The 24,836-nt window shown below is 44.5% G+C and overlaps 1 protein-coding gene across 19 annotated transcripts in view; it reads right to left on the minus strand.

The window, feature by feature from the left end:
- Nucleotides 1-24,836, minus strand: part of LOC109252202 (protocadherin gamma-C4) — a 175,000-nt gene that overhangs the window by 76,304 nt on the left and 73,860 nt on the right. The window contains exons 1-2 of one of the 19 annotated variants that reach the window (XM_053907399.1): nucleotides 19,950-24,822; nucleotides 17,681-17,975 (exon numbers count right to left, since the gene is read on the minus strand). The exons of 14 other annotated variants lie outside the window; for them this stretch is intronic. In XM_053907399.1, coding sequence (XP_053763374.1) covers nucleotides 17,970-17,975; nucleotides 19,950-22,358 — 2,415 coding nt within the window. In that variant the 5' untranslated portion in view covers nucleotides 22,359-24,822 and the 3' untranslated portion in view covers nucleotides 17,681-17,969. Of the gene's footprint in view, nucleotides 1-14; nucleotides 4,767-4,845; nucleotides 7,820-9,141; nucleotides 11,778-17,680; nucleotides 17,976-19,949; nucleotides 24,823-24,836 lie in introns of those variants that run through there. 4 more of the 19 variants (XM_019424493.2, XM_019424481.2, XM_019424472.2 and 1 more) reach the window with 4 other exon arrangements.

The raw sequence follows: 24,836 nt of genomic DNA on the forward strand, positions 1-24,836 counted from the left end.
TTTTAAATACTTACCTGTTTTAAAGTCTTCTTATCTGCTTCAACACTAGGAGTTAAAATGCTAGTCATTAGTCCCGAAGGGCTATCTTTGTTGAGAATATCTTGTGTGGTTGGAAAATGATCAACAGATGTGAGAAAATTAAATTCCGGATTAGTTTGATCCCCAGGCACACAAAAATTATAGGCATAGGGTAATGTTCCTTCACTGTAGTTGGCGGTAATCTCGGGTCCAGACTTGGAACACCGAAGAGACCCAAAGCAGCTCTCTGGGGCGTGGCTGGAAGAGCTTCGCAGGCGCAGGGCCACCGCCAGAATCACCGCAAGGAGGAAGAGCACCGAGATCAAGGCCAAAGCCACCACCAGGTAAAACTGCAGCTCGGCCTGGGGGTCAGAGGGCTCCGGGCGGTCGCTGACATCCGGCAGTACTTCTTGTAGGCTGTCGGCGAAAACCAGGTGCAGCGTGGCGGTGGCAGAGAGGGGCGGCTGTCCCCCGTCCCGCACGGCGACCAGCAGGCGCTGGCGGGCCGCGTCCCTGTCGCCCAAAGCACGCGCAGTGCGCACCTCGCCCGTGCGCAGCCCCAGGCTGAAGAGTCCGGGCTCGCTGGCCTGCAGCACGTGGTACGACAGCCACGCATTGTGTCCCGAGTCGGGGTCCACCGCCACCACCTTGGTGACCAGGTAGCCGGGCTGCGCGGCGCGCGGCACCGTGTCGAAGAGCGCCGAGCCGTCGGGCCCCAGCGCCGGGTACAGCACCCTAGGCGCGTTGTCGTTGCGGTCGCCCACCAACACGCGCAGGCTCACGTTGGCGCTGAGCGCGGGCGAGCCCTGGTCGCGGGCCTGCACCGTCAGCTCGAAGGCGCGCAGCTGCTCGTGGTCGAAGGCGCGCTGCGCGAACACCACGCCGCTCTGCGCGCTCACGGACACGTAGGACGCCAGCGCCCGCGGCTCCAGGTCGCTGGCCACGATGGAGTAGGAGACGCGGCCGTTGGGTCCCAGGTCGGGGTCGGAGGCGCTGACTTGGGCGATGGAGGCTCCTGGAGGGTTATTCTCAGCCACGTGGACCACATAGGAGGCCTGGTGGAAAATCGGTGTGTTGTCATTGACATCGGTGATGTGCAAGGTGATGGTAGTGCTGGAGGAGAGGGGCGGAATGCCCCTGTCAGTGGCTGTGATGGTGACGTTGTATTCTGGAGTCTGCTCTCGGTCTAGGGGTCCATCTGTTACCAGCTTGTAGTAATTATTAGATGAAGAATGAATCTTAAATGGAATATCTCTACTTAAGTTACAAATGACTTCTCCGTTTTCCCCAGAATCCTGGTCCTGTGTTTTGAAGAGAACAACAACCATTCCTGGATGGGAATCCTCCAAAATTTGATCAGAGAGAGAAGTAATGATTATTTCAGGGATGTTGTCGTTTTCATCTAGAACTTCTATGATTACTTTACACTGGGTAGAGAGGGATCCTCGGTCCTTAGCTTCTACATCCATGGTATATCTTTCTACTTCTTCGAAATCCAAGGGTTGCTGAGTTATAATGTTTCCTGTGGCAGAATCCAGAGAGAACACATGCTGGGCTTTATTAGCCATACCAAGGAATGAGTAGGTGATCTCCGCGTTGAAGCCTTCGTCTTGGTCAGTGGCACTCACCTGCACCACTGAGGTGCCTGGGGGTACACCTTCACTAAGACTGACCCTATACACATCCTGACTGAACACTGGGGGGTTATCATTGGCATCCACCACCAGGATTCGGATCTGAGCTGTGCTGCTTCGTGGTGGATTTCCATTGTCAAATGCTGTCAGCACCAGATGATGAGAGCTTTGTGTTTCCCGGTCCAGGGTCTTCTTCAGTACTATTTCTGGATATTTGCCACCATCGGGATTGTCTTTCACCACCAAGGAGAAGTACTCATTAGGGCTTAGCTGGTATTTGCTCAGTGAATTCGTACTAATATCAGGATCTTTTGCAGACTCAAGAATTGTTCCCATCCCTGGAGTGACAGATTCACTGATTTCTAAGTTTATTTCATCTTTATGGAACCGAGGGGCATGGTCATTAATATCCTCAACAACCACAATGATATGAAAGATATTTAAAGGATTTTCCACCACGGCTTCCAACTGCAACTCACATCTTCTTCTCTCTTTGCATATCTGCTCCCGGTCTATTCGGTCCTTCACTAGTAAGTCCCCGCTCTCTGCGTCTACGTTGAAAAGCAGCTTCTCCGTGCTGACTCGCAGCTTCCTAGCTGACACGTCCAGGACACTGAGCCCGAGATCCTTGGCGAGGTTCCCCACCACCGAGCCCTTGGCCAGTTCCTCGGGAATCGAGTAGCGGATCGGCTCGCAGAGCGCGGGGTAGAACAAAGGTAGCAGGAAGGGAAACAGTACCTGCCGCCTGCCGGCCGGGCGCCTCTGAACGCAGCTCCCTCCCATTGCGCGCTCTAGTTCTCGCTGGGTCCCAGTCTTTCTAGCTAGAAAAAGTGCCCGCTATCGCACTGGTAGCATTTGGCCCAGAACATACAGAGCCTCCAGTCTTGGGGCTGGGAATCTGTGTGTGCTGGGGAGAGTCTGCGCGGCCAGAAGCCCCTGTGTGTATGGGGTTCCTTCACTCTGTGTTGTTGACTGCGCAGGAACACCCAGGCTAGAGGCTGAAGAATCCCGGGCGACAGCACTTGCCCTGTACTGGCCGACAGCGGCGCCCAGAGGCTTTGTGTGGAACCGCAATCTAGTTTTTCTCTTTCAGGAAATCTTGTTAAAATGTAAGATGATAACAGCTAATATCCTAAATCTTATTTCTCAATGTTTTCATTCTCATCATGAAACGTGTTTCATATGGTAAAAATTATAATATGTTGTATATGTTAAAAATTTACATAGACTTTGAATAAGTAAAGTACTTCTTTCAAAATTCAAAAAAGCACAAAAGAATATAGAATGTAAAGTAGCTCTTCCATCCCATGGCCCATTGCTATTCAGTTCTTGCATCGAGAGGTAATCACTGTTGTTCCTTTTAAAAGTAATTATCCACAAAGGTAAGTACTGAAAATAAGCAAAAATCTTTTTGTCTTCAATCGTAGCTTACATTTAGCTAGAAAGTATTAGTCCATCTCCCATATTTAGAAATTAGAAGGCTGTCATTGCCATAGTCATTACATTCATCTAGGGTGTTCTGTGCTGTTTTCAAATAATAATTAACATGATTTGGTCACAATAATTACCACGCCGAAGGAGTAGTTTTCTAAAAACCCTGTATTTTTCAGAAAAGAATTATTTAGATATAGATGCGTAATAATTTTGACTCCCAAAGATAGATTTAAAATTACTTTCAATGATTTAAGTTAATAACTATGACCCTAAAGGATGTGCTCTCTTTCCATAGACCTATTGTTGAACAAATGTTGGATGACAATGAGAAAAATCATAGTCTCATAAATATTTTGAGACACATTAGGATATTCTTGGACTGTATGCTACCATATTAGTTTGGAAGAATACTAGTAATAAGTTAAAAGTAAGATATCAAACCAAATACATCGCCATCTTCACTAAAGTAAATGGCCACATCAGTAACTCTACTTACTAATTGTTTAGAATACTTCTGTGTACTTCTCTGCTTATATTCAGATCTCCCACAGAAATGACATTTCTTTCTTGACCTAGTTTATTTTGATTCTTAACATCAGAATTTTCATAAATCCAGGTGGATCTTCTTTCTTCTATGTTACAAAGCCACTGAAATACCCTTGGAACTCATCTTTTGCTTCTGTTCTTAGGAACATGTACAAATGTTTTTTCTTATTTGGAGAATTTAACAAAAAATGCTGGCAGCATAACCCAAAATTTCCTTACTTTAACCTTCTATACGTTCTTTAGCATCCCTAGTGAGCAAGGAAAATCAAATTAAAATGCTGTCTTCCACATAACAGTATGAAATCAGAATCACAAGCAAAAAGGATGCTACACTGTTACAGGGTGCCTAGGTAGCTCAGTCCGTTAAGCATCTGACTTTTGATTTTGGCTCAGATCATGATCTTTCAGTTCGTGGGCCTGAGCCCCATGTGTTCTGTGTTGGGCTCTGCACTGACAGCTTGGAGCCTGCTTGGGATTCTCTCTACCTTTCTCTCTGCCCCTCCAATGCATGCGCTTTCTCTCAAAATAAATAAACTTTAAAAAAAGGATGCTAATGTATTGTTACCAATTATGATTACACTTGGAAAATTTTAAGCACACATTGTTAACAATTGTTAGTAGAGTATTAATGAAAAACTTAAATCCTTCTAGGAAGTATATTCAACTGTAATTGTCACCGCAAGGTATATTTTGAAAAATAAAACCACAAAGGTGTATTGCTTTTCTTGTTGGGAAAAACAACACTGAGGAGCCTGTTCACTGTTTCCAATGAAGTTAATGGATTTGTCTCTGATATTCACCTATTTTACCAGACCTGCCTTCAAAACAAGAGCTAAGGTTGCCTAAGAGGCTAAGATTTTAGCATGTGGCCAAGAGAAGTGTACATAAATTGACAGACACTTATGGAGGTACTCTCAGGAACTGTCAGTACTGTACTCAACAAAACTATAAAGTAGAATGCTCTGCAAAATCGTAACAGCCTTGTGACCATAGGCCTTCATTGGAATTACGTGAATATTTACCAGAAAATAAAAACATATCAGTCTTAATAACCATCAGATTCTACTCTTCAATGTTTTAGCAAGAAACAAATATCATTGAAATGGAGGGAACAGTGAAAAAAATAAAGACCAAAATTTTCTATCATTATGCCAAACCTAAAAGTAAAACCAATTATAATTCTTAAAAGAAAAAGAGTAAAACCAGAACTCACTGGAACCAAAGGGGTATCTTCTACAGGTAACTTCAAATCATCTAACAAAGACAAAGGATCCTTTTTCTCAAAGCTCTCATGGCTAATGAGCATGTCGGCGTAGTTGGGCTCGGGGAAGATCACGTGACTCTTCCGTGAGTCTGCTGTGAGGGAGACCTCATGGGAATACGTCTGCAGGAAAGCCCGCACCCCTTCCACGCCCACAAAGTGGGAGGTGGGCACACCCACTAGCCCGCCTCCTGAAGCTTGGAGCTGGCGCGATGTGTGCCAGCGCCTCAACCTGAGAGCCAGTAGCATGATGACAAAAGCGAGGAAGATGCAGGAAACTATGGCTACCGCCACTACCAGGTATAGCGTTAGACCTGAAGCTTCGGAGTCACGTGGAACTTCCAGACTGCCCAGGTCAGCCAGGACACCTGGGATGCTGTCAGCAATGGCCACAGTGAGTGTGACGGTGGCTGAGAGAGGGGGCTGGCCATGGTCCTGCACCGCCACGACCAGGATCTGCTTGAGCGCATCTCTGTCCAGCAGGGCCCGTGCTGTGCGCACCTCGCCTGTGTGCAGCCCCACTGCGAAGAGCCCTGGTTCGCTGGCCTTGAGCAGGCGGTAGGACAGTCGGGCATTCTGACCTGAGTCTTTGTCCACTGCCACCACCTTAGTGACCAAATAGCCGGACTCTGCAGAACGGGGTGCCAGCTCCATTCCAGTGGAAGTGTCAGTGGGTAGGGTGGGGTACAGGATCTCTGGTGCATTGTCATTCTGGTCCAGCACAAATATGCTCACAGAAACATTGCTGCTGAGAGGTGGGTCCCCACTGTCAGTGGCAATCACCTGAATCTGTAGATCATGAAATTGCTCATAGTCGTAAGTTCGCAACGCATAAAGGACTCCTGTGTCAGAGTTTATGGAGATGTAGGAGGATAGAGGTGCTTCCTGGAAAGTGTCTTCAGCTAGGGAGTAAATAACCTGAGCATTCTCTTTGCTGTCTGGGTCTAGTGCAGTCACAGACAAGATGGAGGCACCTCTGGGGTTGTTCTCCGGGATATAGGTGAAGTAGGAGATGTGGGAAAAAGTGGGTGGGTTGTCATTAATATCTGCCACTTGCACAGTGAAGTGAGTTTCTGTTAATAGGGGTGGATTTCCTCCATCTGTGGCTGTCACTGTGATATTGTAAGAGGATACCTGTTCCCTGTCAAGGGTTCTGTGTGTCACCAGTCTATAATAACCATCAATGGATTTCTCTAACTTAAATGGTAGATTGCCTGATATGGAACAGGTGACCTGTCCATTCTGCCCAGAGTCTGGATCATGCACGTTTAAAAGGGCTATAATAGTTCCCGGAGGTGAGTCTTCCATCAGGGGACTAAACAGAGATGTGATGGTCACCTCTGGATTGTTGTCATTTACATCTTCTACTGTAATCAATACTTTTGCCATTGCAAGATATGCTCCTCCATCTTCTGCTTGTATTTCTAATTCATAGAAATCTGTTTCTTCGTAGTCTAGATTTTCTGATAATTTTATTTCCCCAGTATTTTTGTTTAGTTGGAATTTCAACAATTTGTCAGGAACAAATTTTCGGAATGAATATGTGACTTCTCCATTGGCTCCTTCATCCCTGTCTGTGGCAGTGACTGTAAGCAGCTGTGTGCCCACAGGCAAGTTCTCCAGAACACTCACTCGGTATTCTGGCAAGGTAAAGACCGGTGCATTGTCATTTGTATCAAAGACGATCACACTGATGAGAACTGTACCAGATAGGAGAGGGTCACCCCCGTCGGAGGCAGTGAGGACCAGGTGGTGTAGTGCCTCTTCCTCACGATCCAGGGCATGCTTCAGTACCAGCTCCGGGTATTTGACACCACTGGCATGACTCTGAACTGCTAATGAGAAGTACTTATTGGAGCTGAGCTGGTAGCTCTGGAGGGAGTTCACACCCACGTCTGGATCAACAGCTTCCAGGAGAGGAAAACGCATTCCTGGAGCGACATTTTCATTAATTTTTACCTCTACATTTTCTGCTTGGAATTTTGGGGCATTATCGTTGACATCAGTTATTTCTATTTCTATCCCAAAAAGTTCCACCCTATCTTGCACAAGAATGTTAAAATTCACCAGACACCGTGCGCTCTGACCACAGAGCTCCTCCCGGTCTATCCTGCCTGCGGTGACCAAACTGCCGCTTCTCGGGTTCAGAGCGAAAAGCTGCGTCCTACCTCTGGAGACGATGCGGACTCCAGGCTCAGCCAGCTCCCAGGGCTCCAGCCCCAGGTCCTTGGAGATGTTGCCGACGAAAGAGCCTTTCTCTAACTCCTCAGGAACGGAGTAGCGGATCTGCCGGGCTTCAGCCTCCCATGACAAACCGAGGAAAAGACAGAACAAAACCAGCGCTTTGCGGTTGGAGTGGTTCCTTTTAGCAGCCATTGTTGTCTAGTCAAGGAATTCTCGCCAAGTAATCACTGGGCACGTTGTGTGTTTTAACGATTCCTTTTTCTTTGTCTGGCTGCTGGGAGCCTCTGTAGCCTACGCACCTCAAATTCTGGAGTGAGTTTCACTGCAACCCTGGAGCCGGTTTGTAGGAACTGAGGAGCTTTGCGTAGTCAGAGCACTGAGAATCCGGATTGAGCACTCGCTGCGTTTCTCTGGGAGAACAGCGGCGCTCAGAGTCCTGAGAAGTTACTGCACCCACTATGTGTGCAATGGAAAACACGGTACTCTTTGTTGGATCTTTCATTTTATTTTACAATACTTCTTTGGCTTCTCAACTGATATCCCTTAAGTCAACTACTACTTGTAGATTGGTTATTGGGTAGGATAAATGGAAAGTGCTATAAAATATCAAATGAGAATAACTGGTCAAATATACATATTTGTAACACTTTCTGAGTAGAAACATACTCATTTCTAGATATATTCACTTATAATTTTTATTTTAGCTTTAACTAATTGGCCAATTAATTAAATTTGTTGATGATTAATATTGTGTAAAAATTTTTCAAAATATTCTTTTCTAAAATAGTTTTATTGAGCCTCCATGAACTGTTTTGAAAACAATGTGTTTTTTTTATTGTAGGCATATATAATTAGAAGTTAATTTGACCTATTTAAATTAAGTAACCACAAACTAAAAGGAGTATAACATGTCTGTGTGGTAATGGGAAGAAAAATATAAGAATTTCAAGCTACAATTTTTAAAAACAAAATAATGATGTAGGGTTTTTTTTTTAATAAGTATTTACTCAAATGATCTGTTTTCATCAGAGCACTGATGCCCATACAAACAATCTCTTCTGGCACTTTGTATGGAAGCCCAAGTGAAGTGGTTCAGACATCTTCAATTCTACCTGCCCATCAACCCAGCAGAAGTTCTCTCCCCAAAGGTGAGGAGTTTAGAGGTTCACATTTTTTATACGGAGAACAGGTTGTTCACGACCATTTATGTCACTATGCCTCCAAAGTGTGGAACTTTTCAAAGATTTTATATTTTGTCTTCAAAGACTTTATATCAGACAATTAGAGACAGAGACTGAGTGCAAAAGGCAGTGACAGTTCATTTGCTTTCTTGGAAATTCATTCTTTTTCAATGTAGAGGAAAAAAGATTAGGAAAGAGTACAATTTGAGCTCAAAGAAAAGATAAATAAACATAAGAAGAAAGCCAGAAGAACCAAATGCTGAAGAGAAAAAATCCTCTAGGGTAGTTATTATTAAGTTCTGGGGAGCATAGAAACCTTGGCAATGGAAAACAAGTTTGACTCATCTCCCAAAGAAAATACATATTTCTATAACTTTGCATAGAATTTCAGAAACTTTTCGATTTGTTCACCATCTCCCCTCAAATGCTTAGTTATTTTAATTATTAGAATAAATGAAGATACCTAAATATAGCCAGGATATTATTTACAATAAATGTTTCTTTGAAACAAGCACCTGCTTGAATATTTAATGAGTGGCTTAATATTATTATACTCAAAATATGTAAGTAGAATATGGAAAATTCATCTTAAATCTTAACAAACTTGAGTAATTACTTATTAATTTATTCGGTAAGAAGCCACCGCCTGTTTTGCTAATCTGAACTTGACTAGATATCGCCAATTTAGTGACATTATTGCTGAATTATAGAGCACTTACAAACCAAGTAACTCTTGAAAAATATAATCTGCAAAAAGTAAATACTGAGACAAGGTGATTAGTTATGGATTTTCCAAATATGACTCATATTAAAAAATACAATAGTATGCCTCAAGTAAGAGAAGACAATAGAATGTTTCAGAAGACACAAAAGTGTAACTCACCGGTGTGAGCATCTCAGGATGTGCAGTCAAATCATGCCCACCCTGAAGTGGAATTAAGGCCCCAGACGAATCACCGCAAACTATGTCTTGAGTGGAATGCAAGAGCTCATTACATTTTAGGAAGTTAAACTCTGCCTTTCCGGTTTGGGCAACGCACAAATTGTAGGAATAAGGCAAAGTCCCCTCACTGTAGTTAGGAGGAACCACAGGTCCAGACTTGACACAAAGACCAGGCTGAAAGCAGCCCCAGGCAGCAGGGCTGGGGGAGCGGCGCAGGCGCAGGGCCACCGCCAGAATCACCGCAAGGAGGAAGAGCACCGAGATCAAGGCCAAAGCCACCACCAGGTAAAACTGCAGCTCGGCCTGGGGGTCAGAGGGCTCCGGGCGGTCGCTGACATCCGGCAGTACTTCTTGCAGGCTGTCGGCGAAAACCAGGTGCAGCGTGGCGGTGGCAGAGAGGGGCGGCTGTCCCCCGTCCCGCACGGCGACCAGCAGGCGCTGGCGGGCCGCGTCCCTGTCGCCCAAAGCACGCGCAGTGCGCACCTCGCCCGTGCGCAGCCCCAGGCTGAAGAGTCCGGGCTCGCTGGCCTGCAGCACGTGGTACGACAGCCACGCATTGTGTCCCGAGTCGGCGTCCACCGCCACCACCTTGGTGACCAGGTAGCCGGGCTGCGCGGCGCGCGGCACCGTGTCGAAGAGCGCCGAGCCGTCGGGCCCCAGCGCCGGGTACAGCACCCTAGGCGCGTTGTCGTTGCGGTCGCCCACCAACACGCGCAGGCTCACGTTGGCGCTGAGCGCGGGCGAGCCCTGGTCGCGGGCCTGCACCGTCAGCTCGAAGGCGCGCAGCTGCTCGTGGTCGAAGGCGCGCTGCGCGAACACCACGCCGCTCTGCGCGCTCACGGACACGTAGGACGCCAGCGCCCGCGGCTCCAGGTCGCTAGCCACGATGGAGTAGGAGACGTGGCCGTTGGGTCCCAGGTCGGGGTCGGAGGCGCTGACTTGGGCGATGGAGGCTCCTGGAGGGTTATTCTCAGCCACGTGGACCACATAGGAGGCCTGGTGGAAAATCGGTGTGTTGTCATTGACATCGGTGATGTGCAAGGTGATGGTAGTGCTGGAGGAGAGGGGCGGAATGCCCCTGTCAGTGGCTGTGATGGTGACGTTGTATTCTGGAGTCTGCTCTCGGTCTAGCGGTCCATCTGTCACCAGCTTGTAGTAATTATTAGAAGAGGAGTAAATCTTGAAAGGAATATCCTTTTCTATGTTACATGTGACTTCTCCATTTCCCCCGAAATCCTTGTCCCGTGTTTTGAAGAGAACAACAACCATTCCTGGAAGAGAATCCTCCAAAATTTCATCAGAGAGAGAGGTGATGATTATTTCTGGTCTGTTGTCGTTTTCATCTAGGATTTCAATGATTACTTTACATTGGGTAGAGAGTCCACCTCCATCCCTTGCTTCCACTTCCATGGTATATCTTTCTATATCCTCAAAATCCAATGACTGGTTATTCTTAATCATACCTGTTTTCTCATTCAGCAAGAACATGTACCTTGTACTCTGAGCAGTGCTCCTGAAGTAGTAGTTCACTTCTGCATTGACCCCCTCATCCTTGTCAGTGGCTGTCACCTGCAACACGGAGGATCCAGGGGGCAGATTTTCACTAACACTGATTCTGTATTCATCTTTGCTGAACACCGGAAAGTTATCATTAGCATCCCTGACAGAGATTTCTATTCGAGTGGTGGCACTTCTTGGTGGGTTCCCCCCATCCAAGGCAGTCAATATCAAGTGATGAGAATGCTGCTCTTCCCTGTCTAGGAGTTTTTCCAAAGTTAACTCTGGATATTTACCACCATCAGAATTAACTCTAACCATTAATGAGAAATAAGGGTTAGGATTTATCTGATAATCTTTAACTGAGTTCATGTTTATATCGGGGTCAGTGGCAGGGTCAAGGGATATTCGTGCACCTTCTGATACAGATTCAAAAATTTCTAAAAGTATTTCCTTTTTATCGAATTGAGGGGCATGGTCATTAATATCCTCAACAACCACAATGATATGAAAGATATTTAAAGGATTTTCCACCACGGCTTCCAACTGCAACTCACATCTTCTTCTCTCTTTGCATATCTGCTCCCGGTCTATTCGGTCCTTCACTAGTAAGTCCCCGCTCTCTGCGTCTACGTTGAAAAGCAGCTTCTCCGTGCTGACTCGCAGCTTCCTAGCTGACACGTCCAGGACACTGAGCCCGAGATCCTTGGCGAGGTTCCCCACCACCGAGCCCTTGGCCAGTTCCTCGGGAATCGAGTAGCGGATCGGCTCGCAGAGCGCGGGGTAGAACAAAGGTAGCAGGAAGGGAAACAGTACCTGCCGCCTGCCGGCCGGGCGCCTCTGAACGCAGCTCCCTCCCATTGCGCGCTCTAGTTCTCGCTGGGTCCCAGTCTTTCCGGAAAGTCAAAGAAACTGCAATCCACGGCGTCACTGGAAAAGCATTCCACCCATGACAAGCTGGCCTGGGAATCCGTAAATGTTGGGCAAAGTCTGCGCCTCCAGGAGACTCAGTTGTATGAGCAGATTTTCTTCTGTGTTGGTGACTGCCCAGGAAATCCCAGGCTGGAGACAGAAATCCCAGGCGACTGCGCTTGCCCTGTACTGGCCGACAGCGGCGCCCAGAGGCCCCGTGTGGAACCGCAGGCATTTTCCTCTTGAATCCAATTGTTCTCTACAATCTCTATAATATATATATTCCTCTTGGAAATTCCTATACATATTTATATATATGCCCTGTACTCTGTGAAGTGCTCCTGAGGTAGTTGTTTACTTCTGCATTGACCCCCTCGTCCTCCTGAGTGGCTGTCAACTGCAACACGGAGGACGGGGGCCAATTACATACAGATAGAAACATACGATATTTATTTCTCTATATATAGAATATGTATATATTGCTTCTTGAAAATGAACTTATATAATAGCCCCTAATTTTAGTATTATATTATTACAGACTATATGCTTAGTGTTTTAAAGAAATTTATTATAGAAAAATTTCAAACTTCTACAAAGTAGCGAGTATTATTATTGAATCTTCATATACTCATCACCCAATGACAATAACGATCAACACAAGGCCATCTTCATTTAATATAATTTGTACACCCTCATTATTTTGAAGCAAATCCAAGATACTTTAACTCTTCTTTTAAGATGAAACATTAAGATTAATAAGGATTTTATATTTAAGCCTATATTGTTATATAAAATGTTACCAATACAAAAGTCTATCTAGTTTAAGAAAACTAGAATTCAGCATTTTCCACACTGCCCATTCACCCAGTGAGCTTTGTGTTCTGTTTTAAAGGCAAGTGATATTAATGGTAGAGAATAGTAGTTACTGACCTACAAGCCTTCATCACTGTTATGTTTTTTCCCAAGTTAACACATACTTAATATTTGTAAATACTAAGTACCAATGGTTAGTCGCGAGGACAGAAACTTCAAGTGACAGTTTTCCTATTTCATAGTTAAAAATATGATCCTGAAGCATGCTTTAATTTTTTCCTACTAAATTAGGAGTAAGGAGTATTTGAAATCAGTATAACATCTGTATGTCATAATGGCTGTCCAGATGTTACCCCTATTAGCCAGCACTTTTCAAATAGAATTTTTGAGTCAACTTCATAGTTTATTTTTAAAGTCTCCTAGAAAGTCATTTATTACTCGGAATGGCACTATGTTTAAAATAAAATGAAATAGGGGCATCTGGGTGGCTCAGTCAGTCATGTTTGATTTCAGCTCAGGTCATGATCTCGCGGTTTAAGAGTTTCAGCCCCACATCAGGCTCTCTGCTCTCTGTGCGGAGCCTGCTTGGGTTCTTCTGTCCCCTCTCTGCCCCTCCCCCACTCATTGCCCCCCTCCTCAAAAAACAAACTTGAAAAAATATTATTCCTTTCCTATAACTAAAAGCTAGTAAAATATTCTTAGAACCTCTTCCAGCAGTTCCTGAGAATATTTTCCTAAGTTGTCTTCCTTATCCAGGTTTATTTCTAGCCTCAAGGTTGGAGAATTGAGCCATAAATAACAGACAGTTGAATAATTTTTATTTCCCTTGTTTTGTCCTCAACAGTGTTCATTCTCACAAACCCCTCTAAGTGAATTGTGATTCTTCCTCAGAAGTGATCTTTAGATTCAAACAACCTCTACAAACACGTGATCTGGAAAACATAACCTCAAAGGCGGGTTGTCCTATAATAGAAACAGAAAAGCAGAAGCAGAAAAATCTGGGCTCTCAGTTTCTTCAAGAAGAATGCATGTGTTTTCTCATTAATTTACCTTCACATAGTGTCACCTGTATTTATGTTTCAGAGGTATGTAAGAAGTTCAAAGATAAGTAGGAAGTTCACTATGTGGCCACTGAAGATAGCAACAATAATACATTTCAGGAATGGAAAACCACCTCTAAGAGTTAGTAGTGAACTGATAATCAACCAAGGAATCCCACCCCAATAGCCCATATCAATGGCTCAATAATGAGAGAAGCCCCATGAAAAAGATATCCATTGACCCTAGGTTAATTTAGGTTAATTATGAGAAACTTGTATCAGTGATATAACCAGTAAATGCCTCCTATAGATGTTAGAACAAAACAAGGCCCAGTAAAACCTGGATGGTGAGAAATATGTTAAAGAGGATGTATCATACCTTAAGTGGAAACCTTAAAGAGAAAACCAAATCATAAGAGAAAATAAAGGAAAAAGTTGAACTCACTGGAGCCAAAGAAGTATTTTCTTTTAAAAAAATTTTTTTAAATGTTTATTTCTGAGAAGAGAGAGAGAGCGCACAAGTGGAGGAGGGGCAGAGGGAGAGGGAGACACATCTGAGCAGGCTCCAGGCTCTGAGCTGTCAGCACAGAGCCCGACACAGGGCTCAAACTTGTGAACTGTGGGATCATGACCTGAGCGGAAGTTTGATGCTTAAGTAACTGAGCCACCCAGGCGCCCCCAAAGAGGTATTTTTTTATTTATTTATTTTTTTAACATTTATTTATTTTTGAGACAGAGAGAGACAGAGCATGAACAGGGGAGGGGCAGAGAGAGAGGGAGACACAGAATCTGAAACAGGTTCCAGGCTCTGAGCTGTCAGCACAGAGCCCGACGTGGGGCTCGAACTCACGGACCGTGAGATCATGACCTGAGCCGAAGTCGGACGCTTAACCGACCAAGCCACCCAGGCGCCCCAAAGAGGTATTTTCTATAGGAAACCTGGAATCATCTGAAGCACACAAATGGTCATTTTTCCTAGAGCCCTCCTGGCTGATCAGCATATTGTCATACTTGGGCTGGGGAAAGATCATGTGACTCTCTCAGGAGCCTGCCCTGTGTGAGGCTTCCTGGAATAGGTCTGCAGGAAAGCCCACACCTATCCACGCCCACAAAGAAGTAGGCACAGCCAATCCAAGCCCTGCAGCCTGCAGCAGATTTGAGATGTGCCAATGCCACAACCTGAGCACACAATGACAAAGGTGAGGAAGATGCAGGACACTGCAGCCACTGTCACCACCAAGTATAATGTGAGGTCTGAGATCTCTGGGTAGGTGAGGACCTCCAGACTGTTGAGGTCAGCCAGGCCACCTGGGATGCTGTGGGCCAAGGCTGCAGTGAGGGTGAAAGTGGACAAGAGAGGGGGCTGGCCTTGGTCCTGGACCACCACCACCAGGCTCTGCTTGAGCCAGTCTCTGTGCAGCAGGGCCCATGCAGTGCACACCTTTCCTGTGTGGAGTCCTACCATGAAGAGCCCTGGCTCACTGGCCTTGAACAGGTGGTAGGCCTGGTGTTCTGACCCAAGTCTCTGTCTATAGCCACCTTGGTCACCAGGTAGCCAGGTTCTGTGGAGCAGGGTACCAGTTCCATGATGGTGGAACATGTCAGTGGGGAGAGGAGGGTACAGGATTTCTGGTGCATTGTCCTTCTGGTCCAGCACAAACAAGTTCAGTGACATGTTGCTGGTGAGTAGGGGGTTCCCACTGTCACTTGCCTTCACTTGCATTTGAGATCACAAAACTGCTCATTTTGAAGGGATGCAGTGTGTATATGAGCCAGTGTGTCGGAACTGGTGGAGACATAGGACGACCCTTGGATAGTGTCCTCAGCCAAGGAGTGAATAACCTGGGTATTCTTGTCACTGTTGGAATCATGGGCTGTCACTGAGAAGATGAAGGTTCTTCTATGGCTGTTCTTAAGGAGATAGACTGTGTAGAAGTTTTCAGGGAAGGAAGGTGTACTGTCATTGACAATGATCACATGCAGGATGATGTAAATTTCTGTCTGTTGTGGTCACTGTGATGTTATATTCAGAAGTTTCTTCTCTGTCAAGAATTCATAGTTTCAACAATCTACAATAATCTATTGACTCTTCTAATTGAAAAGGTAAATAATGGAGTGCCTGGGTGGCTCAGCCGGTTGAGTGTCTGACTCGTGATTTCAGCTTTATGATACCAGGGTCATGGGATCAAGCCTTGTGCTGGTGTCTGTACTGAGCATGGAGCCTGCTTGGGATTCTCTCTCTCCCTCTGCCCCTCCGCCACTCACACTTTTGTGCTCTCTCAGAGGAAGGAGGAGGAGGAGGAGGAGAAGGAGGAGGAAGAGTAAAGAAAAAGAAAAAAAAGAAAAGAAAAGGTAAATTATGAGATGCGTAACAGACAACTTGACCATTCTTCCCGGAGTCTCGGTCATGCACATTCAAAAAGGCAATTACTGTTCCAGGAAGAGTATTTTCTAAGACTGGACTAAACAGAGATGTAATGATCACTTCTGGCCTATTGTCATTTACATCTTCCACTGAAATGAGCACTTTGGTCCTCCCTAAAAGTGCCCCCACATCTTCAGCTTGTATTTCCATTTCATAAAATGCACATTCTTCATAATCTAGACTCCCTGCTGTTGATATTTCACCGGTATTTTCATTAAGATGGAATAGCAGAGATTGCTTTTCACTAATTTTCCAAAATCTATAGGCCACTTCTCCATTGGCTCCCTCATCTGGGTCGCTAGCGCTCACAGTAAGCAGCAGGGTGCCCAGGGCCACGTTCTCTGGGACTTTCACTCGGTAAATCGGTTGAGTAAAAACCGGGGCATTGTCGTTTGTATCCAACACCGTCACGTGGATGTGCACTGTGCTGGAGCGACGCGGGTCACCGCCATCAGAGGCGATGAGGAGGAGATGGTGAGCAGCCTCTTCCTCTCGGTCCAGGGCCTGCTCCAGCACCAGCTCTGGGTGTAGAGTTCCGTCATCTCCAGTCTGCACTTCCAGAGAGAAGTAGTGATTGGGGCTGAGCTGGTAGCTCTGTAAGGAATTCATGCCCACATCCGGGTCAACAGCCTCTGGGAGTGGGTAATGTGTTCCAGGTGCAGCGATTTCATTAACTTTTACTTCCAGATTTTCGACCTGGAATTTTGGATTATTATCATTGATATCAGTGATTTCTATTTCTATCCCAAAAAGTTTTCCTCTGCCCTCAACCAGGATATTGATATTTACTAGCCACTGTGTACTCTGAGCACAGAGTTCCTCCTAGTCTATCCTGCCTGCAGTGACCAAGACAAGCCACTTTGCAGGTTCAGAGCGAAAAACTGAGTCCTACTTCTGGAGACAATGCAGACTCCACGGTCCGCCAGCCCCAGATCCTTGGAGATATTTCCCCAGGATATAGCCTTCTTCTGTCTCTTCAGGTGCCGAGTAGTGGATCTGGCTGGCCCTGGTCTCCCATAGCCTCCATGGGCACAGCAGAACCAGTCCTTTGCAGTGCGGGCAATTCAGTGGAGTGGCTGTTGTTGCTTCACTATGGATATTGTTTTTCAGAATGCTTTCTGTGCAAACTGACTCCGTAGGTTCTTTAACCTCCTGCAAATTATGATGATCTTTTTCCTAAGGAGAAACCAGAGTGCCCCAAGAAGATGAGTTTTGTGGCAGCTTTTGCTGAGGTTTGTGGGCTCTGTGGGAGTCTGTGTAGTTGCAGATCTGAACAGCTGGATGGAGAACTGATTGAACTTTTCTTAAAGTTGGTGAACAGTGGCACTCGGAGTCCTAACCTGTCACTACATGCACTGAGATAAGTAATGCTTGATTATAGATAACCGAGAAAGACAATACTCTTCTAACTATGTAGACTTGTCTCACTGTTTCTTGCATTCTCATTTCAAAAGCAATTACCATTTTGGAATGTTAGTTGCAAATGAAGTGGAATGGAACTTCTATTAAATGTATTGTTAAACTGCCATTTTTTCTTAACAACAAATTAACTTATTCTTGGTAGAATTTTGCTTTCTTTCTAGATATGTAAATTATTCTAACTTCAGTTTTATAATGTTTCAAAAATTTTCTGTATGTCATTATTTTCTACAGTAACCACAATGTGCAATCCTCTTTGGAAATAGACTTCTTCTTCTTAGTTTTATATATACATGGATTATTCACTTTGAAGTTATTTTATAAGATTAATTTATTCAGATAATGAATTTGCTGGAGTAAGTTTTCCTTAAAATTTCATTCACAAAAATAATTTTAGTAAGGCAACAGTAATAGCTTCTCTCACCTACTACTGCTAAATTTTGAAAGGGTCGGTTTTTTAAAGTTACATATTTGTGAATGTTAAACTTTTACGCTGGTTTAATTTTTTGTACTCTTCTATGTGAATACATAATGCATACACAGGTTATGGCATTTGGAAAATTCAAATAAACATATATTGAAAAGCAAGTTTCCACTTCAATACTTCCATAAAGAAAATATGCAGTTCAAAGTAGTCTTAAACTTCTTATTGTAAAGGTCAATTAAATCTGTAATAATTAGAGAAAAAGAACACAAGATGTAGAACCAATTATTACCACTAAAAAGCAAAAAGTGCCATTATGAGAAATTCTTACAGGGGCACCTGGGTGGCTCAGTCAGCTGAGCATTCAACTCTTGATTTCATTCAAGTCATGATATTACAATTCATGGGATTGAGCCCCAAGTTGGGCTCTGCACTGACATCAGGTAGCCTGCTTGGGATTCTCTCTCTTTCCCTTTCTCTCTGCCCTTCTCCACCTCAATAAATAAATAAACTTAAAAAAAAAAAGAAATTCTTTCAGGGGCACATGACTGGTTCCATCAGTTGAGCATGTGACTTTTTTTTTTTTAAGTTTCCTTATTTATTTTGAAAGAGAGCACAAGCAGGGGAGGGGTGGAGAGAGAAGGAGAGAGAATCATAAGCAGGCTCTACACTGTCGCACAGAACCTGACACGGGGCTTGACCCCACGAACCTTGAGATCATGATCTGAGCTGAAATACAGAGTCAGATGCTTAACTGACTGAGCCACCCAGGCGCCCCAAGCATGGGACTCTTGATCTCAGCCTCGTGAGTTCAAGCCCCATGTTGACCTAGAGCTTACATTAAAAAAAAAAAAAAAAACTCTTTCAGCAATTTGTAAAGAAATCATTTACTGAAGCAGTTACTAGGGGAGACCAAGAAAAAGACTGATATTTAAGAAATGGCAACTTTGCGCATAAAATTAGTAATTTTTGCCATAAGAGTGGAAAATTTGGGATTCTCTTTCCTCTAATCACTAATGTTTAGAGCTCCAAATAATAAGACAAATCCAGTGACTCACTCCCTCCTCCTGGCCTCAAGTGATAGAGGCAACAGCATTTCCTTTTCTTTTGTCAAGTGTCTTTTTCTTAAATTAACTATAAGCGTAGAGGAGGATTTTGCAATCAAGAAAACTTAGAGGAACACAGATAATGAACTGGACCTTCTAATGAGTTTACTGAGTCTTTCTCTATGCCCTCCACCCACACTATTTTCCTTACAGTTTTAGGGCATTCACAGAGTCATGACTAGGTAGATACAAAGAACCAGACATGAGGAATAAACATAAAAAAGATAAAACTGTACTAGTGAAATCAGCAAAGGAGATAGCTAGTAGTAGTTTCTTTGCTTTAAAAGATGAGGTAAATGAATGCCTATTTTAAATTTAATGTTTACTTACATGTAACAAAATTTCAAATATTTTAGGGGTCCTTGGATGGCTCAGTTGGTTAAGCATCCAACTTCGGCTCAGGCTAGATTCCTGAGTTCGAGCCCCACATCAGGTTCTGTCTGTGCTGACAGCTCAGACCCTAGATACTCCTTCGAATTCTGTCTCCCTCGCTCTCTGCCCCTCCCCCACTCACACTCTGTCTCTCTCTCAAAAATGAATAAACATTAAAAAAAAATTCTAAAGGGGCACCTGGGTGGCTCAGTCCTTGAGCATCTGACTTCATCTCAGGTCATGATCTCACGGTTGATGATTTTGAGCCCTGTGTCAGCTCTGTGCTGACAGCTCAGAGCCTGGAGCCTGCTTTGGATTCTATGCTTCCCTCTCTCTCTGCTCCTCCCCCGCTTGTGCTCTCTCTGTCTAATGAATAAATATAACCATTAAAAAAATTTAAAAATTTTTTAATTCAAATATTTTAAATAAATGAGGCAATCAGTGGGTAAGTTTCATTACCTTTGAAAAAAGCAATAAGAAATTGATATAATACTTCTGCTGTGAAGTAAGAAGCACACTCTCCCTACTTTGTAAATCTGAATTTGGTGCAATAACTCTATTATATATCATAGAACTACTCCCAAATCACCACTCTCTTTAAAAAAATGTTAGTACAGCTCTCTGATGAGCTGTAATACCCTTAAGACAACTCACTAACCTTAGAACCATAATATATTTTCATAGAAGTATGAAAAACTGGATAAATGATGAAAAGGAGTAGACACTTAAACAGAACTCACCGCCATTTGAGTTTCAGGATGGGAAGTCGACTCACTGGAATTACAAAGCGGAAATAAGGCCCCAGATGAATCACTGCAAAGTAGTATATCTTGTCCTGAACTCAACTGCTCATTACATTTTAGAAAATTAAACTCTGTCTTTCCAGTCTGGGCAACGCACAAATTGTAGGAATAAGGCAAAGTCCCCTCACTGTAGTTAGGAGGAACCACAGGTCCAGACTTGGCACAAAGACCAGGCTGAAAGCAGCCCCAGGCAGCAGGGCTGGGGGAGCGGCGCAGGCGCAGAGCCACCGCCAGAATCACCGCAAGGAGGAAGAGCACCGAGATCAAGGCCAAAGCCACCACCAGGTAAAACTGCAGCTCGGCCTGGGGGTCAGAGGGCTCCGGGCGGTCGCTGACGTCCGGCAGTACTTCTTGTAGGCTGTCGGCGAAAACCAGGTGCAGCGTGGCGGTGGCAGAGAGGGGCGGCTGTCCCCCGTCCCGCACGGCGACCAGCAGGCGCTGGCGGGCCGCGTCCCTGTCGCCCAAAGCACGCGCAGTGCGCACCTCGCCCGTGCGCAGCCCCAGGCTGAAGAGTCCGGGCTCGCTGGCCTGCAGCACGTGGTACGACAGCCACGCATTGTGTCCCGAGTCGGCGTCCACCGCCACCACCTTGGTGACCAGGTAGCCGGGCTGCGCGGCGCGCGGCACCGTGTCGAAGAGCGCCGAGCCGTCGGGCCCCAGCGCCGGGTACAGCACCCTAGGCGCGTTGTCGTTGCGGTCGCCCACCAACACGCGCAGGCTCACGTTGGCGCTGAGCGCGGGCGAGCCCTGGTCGCGGGCCTGCACCGTCAGCTCGAAGGCGCGCAGCTGCTCGTGGTCGAAGGCGCGCTGCGCGAACACCACGCCGCTCTGCGCGCTCACGGACACGTAGGACGCCAGCGCCCGCGGCTCCAGGTCGCTGGCCACGATGGAGTAGGAGACGTGGCCGTTGGGTCCCAGGTCGGGGTCGGAGGCGCTGACTTGGGCGATGGAGGCTCCAGGAGGGTTGTTCTCCATCACGTGAACCATGTAGGAGGCCTGGAGGAAAACGGGAGCGTTGTCGTTGATATCAGTGATGATCAAAGTGACACTTTTGCTAGCTGAGAGGGGCGGCTTTCCCCTGTCAGTGGCTGTGATGGTGACATTGTACTCTGGGGTCTGTTCTCGGTCCAGAGTCCCATCTATTACCAATTTATATGAATTTTTTGATGAAGAGATTATCTGAAAAGGAACTTCACCCTCTAATCGACAATTAACCTCCCCATTCTCCCCGGAATCTTGATCGTATATTTTGATCAAAGCAATTAGCGTTCCTGGCACTGCGTTTTCCAGAATCATTTCGACTAGAGAATGGAATGTAATTTCTGGGCTGTTGTCATTTTCATCTTGAATATTAATTTCAACTGTACATTGTGCAGCCAGTCCTCCACCATCCCTCGCTTCCACCACTATAGAATATTCCTTGATTTCTTCGAAATCCAGCATTCTTAGAGTTGTAATTTCCCCGCTCTTTGAATTCAGACTGAAGACTTGCCCAGTTCTGTAGAAAGAATAAGTGATTTCCGAGTTGATGCCTTCATCTTGGTCAGTGGCTGATACTTGCAGCACTGTGGTGCCTGGGGGCACGTTTTCTGGAAGGCTTACTCTGTACACGTCCTGGTTGAATACAGGGGGGTTATCATTGGCATCAGTGACCTGGATACGGAGCTCAGTGGTGCCGCTTAGTGGGGGATCTCCGCCATCCATGGCAGTCAGAACTAAACGATGGTAACTCTGTTGTTCCCGGTCTAAACGTTTCTCCAACGCCAATTCTGGGTATTTACTACCATCTTGTTTCTCTTTATTTATCAATGAGAAACTAGGGCTAAGGGAGAGTTTATAAATCCGCAGAGAGTTTAAGCCAATATCGGCATCTTCCGCTGCTTCTAATATAAACCGTGTGCCTGGCACCGTAGACTCACTTATTTGCAGGTCAAAAGAACTTTGCGTGAATTTTGGTGTGTGGTCATTAATATCTTCGATGTCCACGCTCACGTGATAAAAGTTCAACGGATTTTCAGCAACAGCCTCAAATTCCAGAGCACAGGCTGGCTTCTTCCCACAAATCTGCTCCCGGTCTAGCCTGCCGCTCACAAGTAGCTCCCCGCTCTTGGCGCTCACAGTGAAGTAAGGTTTTTCCGAACTGATGCGCAGTTGTCGACTCGGCAACTCATGGACGCTGAGTCCCAAATCCTTGGCGAGGTTCCCCACCACCGAGCCCTCGGGCATTTCTTCGGGAATCCGATAGCGGATCTGCTCTGAGAGCGCCGGGCAGAACAAAGACAGCAGGAAGGGAAAGAGCACTGGCCGCCTCTCAGCCCAGCCCCTTTCCCCAGCGCCGCTCCCCATCCCTTTTGCTCCCCTCAGGTTGCTCACCGGCCTGGAGACGCCGGATTACAAATAATCTCTGTGCTGCAGATGTCCGGAGCTCCGAACAGGCTATATTTCCAGCGTGAGGGCCGGGGTTCCCTCTTTTCCAGAGGAGGAAGTTGTGTAAAGGCTCGAGCTAGAGAGCCTGATACAGGGAAAGTGCGCTGCGGCTGCGCGAGAAGATCGCCAGTGCCCAAGCTCTGCACTTTGGCCAACAGCGGCGCCCACAGTCCGCACTGGGAAACTGCAGCCCCTGCTGCTTCAGTTTAACCAGCTGCAATAATCACAATCCAGAGCCTAACTGAACAAGCCACGTTTTAATGTTAATATATTTAATATCTTAAATTATAAAGCCTTCTTTAATATATATTTTCTCTTGTTTCCAAATTATTAGAAATGTGATGAGTTTTTATATTAACCGACATATCTGGTCCACCCATTTCACCCTACTACAAACATACATTGAACTCTTGCCTTGCACTTAGTAGTGCCCTTGTCAGTGATGATATAACAATGCAACAATGAATAAGACACAGGTCTTGACCTTAGAAATTTTATCATATACTGTATTCACAAATTCATTTCTGTTTATTAGGTATGATATGTGAAACAATCTTAATCTTCTTTCATGATTCCTAAATGTTTCCCCCAACATCTCTACATTATAAATGTTATTTAATATCATATGTATTAGAGAATACCAATAGTGTTGAAAACTATTCTGTAAAGCTTTGCAGTTTCATACCAATCCTCAAGCATCTCCTTCTGATAATATCAACACTCTCTTCAAAAAATTTCTTTTTACTCGTTTGACTACCTAAGGAAGCATTCATTTTTAAAAAACCTGTCCCTATGATGTAGCCAAGGGATGATTTACTCTACCTCCTTCTTCATATCTCAAAATTACTTGGCTTATGTCATACCCAACATCATACATAAATTCATTCTTAAAAGTCACTAGGGAAATGTTTTATTCTTCAATACAAAGTCATAAAGGGATACTTCAGCAGACCACATGACTTTCTGATCTATGTATCTATGTAATACTGAAGCAATGACTTTGGAATTGAGCTTCTGGTAAGTTTATTTGCATAAATTTCCTGGATAAATGTCATTTGTTCCAATTATTTTATTCCATTTATTGAAATTTTTGAACAATCAGTGAATCTTTTGAACAAGAGTAAGGATTTTATTTTCTATCAGGGCAAGTTTCAAAACACTTAAAAATTGCAAAATGTCAATAATACAGTTGTTCCCTCAAATGACTGTGCACCCAAACACTACAGAAAATACGAAGTTAACTCCCACCCACAGGATGTGCAAAATGGGAGGGAACACTACACAATCCTTCAGACATGCCCTTTTTATAACTAACAAATGATTTATTGTGTTTTCCACTCTCATGTGATGACAAATCAATGGTAAGCACTGTTAAAATGCTATAACAAGGAATACAGAAGACATAAAATCTAGATGGAATCATTTTTAGTTGAATTGATGAGCTTGTTTAGAATCTGTTTACATGAAACTACTTTTTTTTTAAACTACATTCTCAAACTCTCTCACCAAGAGAACATTTCACATGGCTGTCCAATCAAAACAGCTCATTGGAACTTAGTGAAAACATGTTCTTCTTTATGCTACAAAATGACATTTTATTTAAAGTATGATTTTGTTGTTTTTATTGGGGGGGGGTTGATGGACATTTCAGGCTTTAGATTCTACGTCTTCTTTAGTATGAGTTCTTGGAGACCAATGACACATAAAGGAACCAGTCTCACCTACCACCAAAATCCATCCTTTCAAATGTATTTATGTTTTAAAATATAATAAGTATTAAAATTTTGAAAGGTACTGATGCAAGCACAAGGCTTATAAAAGAGGTTTAAAATGAAGAAATCCTCAAAGACCTAAAAAACTTCAAGACCTTCAAGATCCAAATCCTAAACAGATTTCTAAAATTATGAAATGTATTTTACTTTTACCAAGCTAATACAAGGATTTAAAAGTCTCAGTTATATATCCCCTATTTATACAACAAACTTACTATATGTGGTTGGGTAACTACTTCTTAAGTGAATGAGTGATAAGTGATAATTATAGTAACATACAAAGGATTTTATTTTTTTTTTAATTTTAAAGTAATCTCTACATGTAAAGTGGGGCTCCAACTCACTACCCTAAGATCAAGAGTCACGTGCTTTGCCAATTGAGCCAGCCAGGTGCCCCATATATGGAAGATGTTAAAAGGTTGAGAATCAATGTTTAAACAATCTTGTCCGAGCCTTTGGAGAGCAAATGAAACCAACTATCATGATTAGAGCTCAATTTTATAGTATCACCACTAAAACAAACCAAAAACTTTGTGGTACACTTTTCAAAATATTTTGAACTGTCTCCGCAATGTATTCCCGAAAACATAAATTTATAAAAAATATAATTTCCCTGAGAATTAAA

Source organism: Panthera pardus, unplaced genomic scaffold, assembly GCF_024362965.1.
Source record: "Panthera pardus isolate Hobbes unplaced genomic scaffold, ASM2436296v1 HiC_scaffold_2, whole genome shotgun sequence".
In the NCBI taxonomy this organism is placed as follows: Eukaryota; Metazoa; Chordata; class Mammalia; order Carnivora; family Felidae; genus Panthera; species Panthera pardus.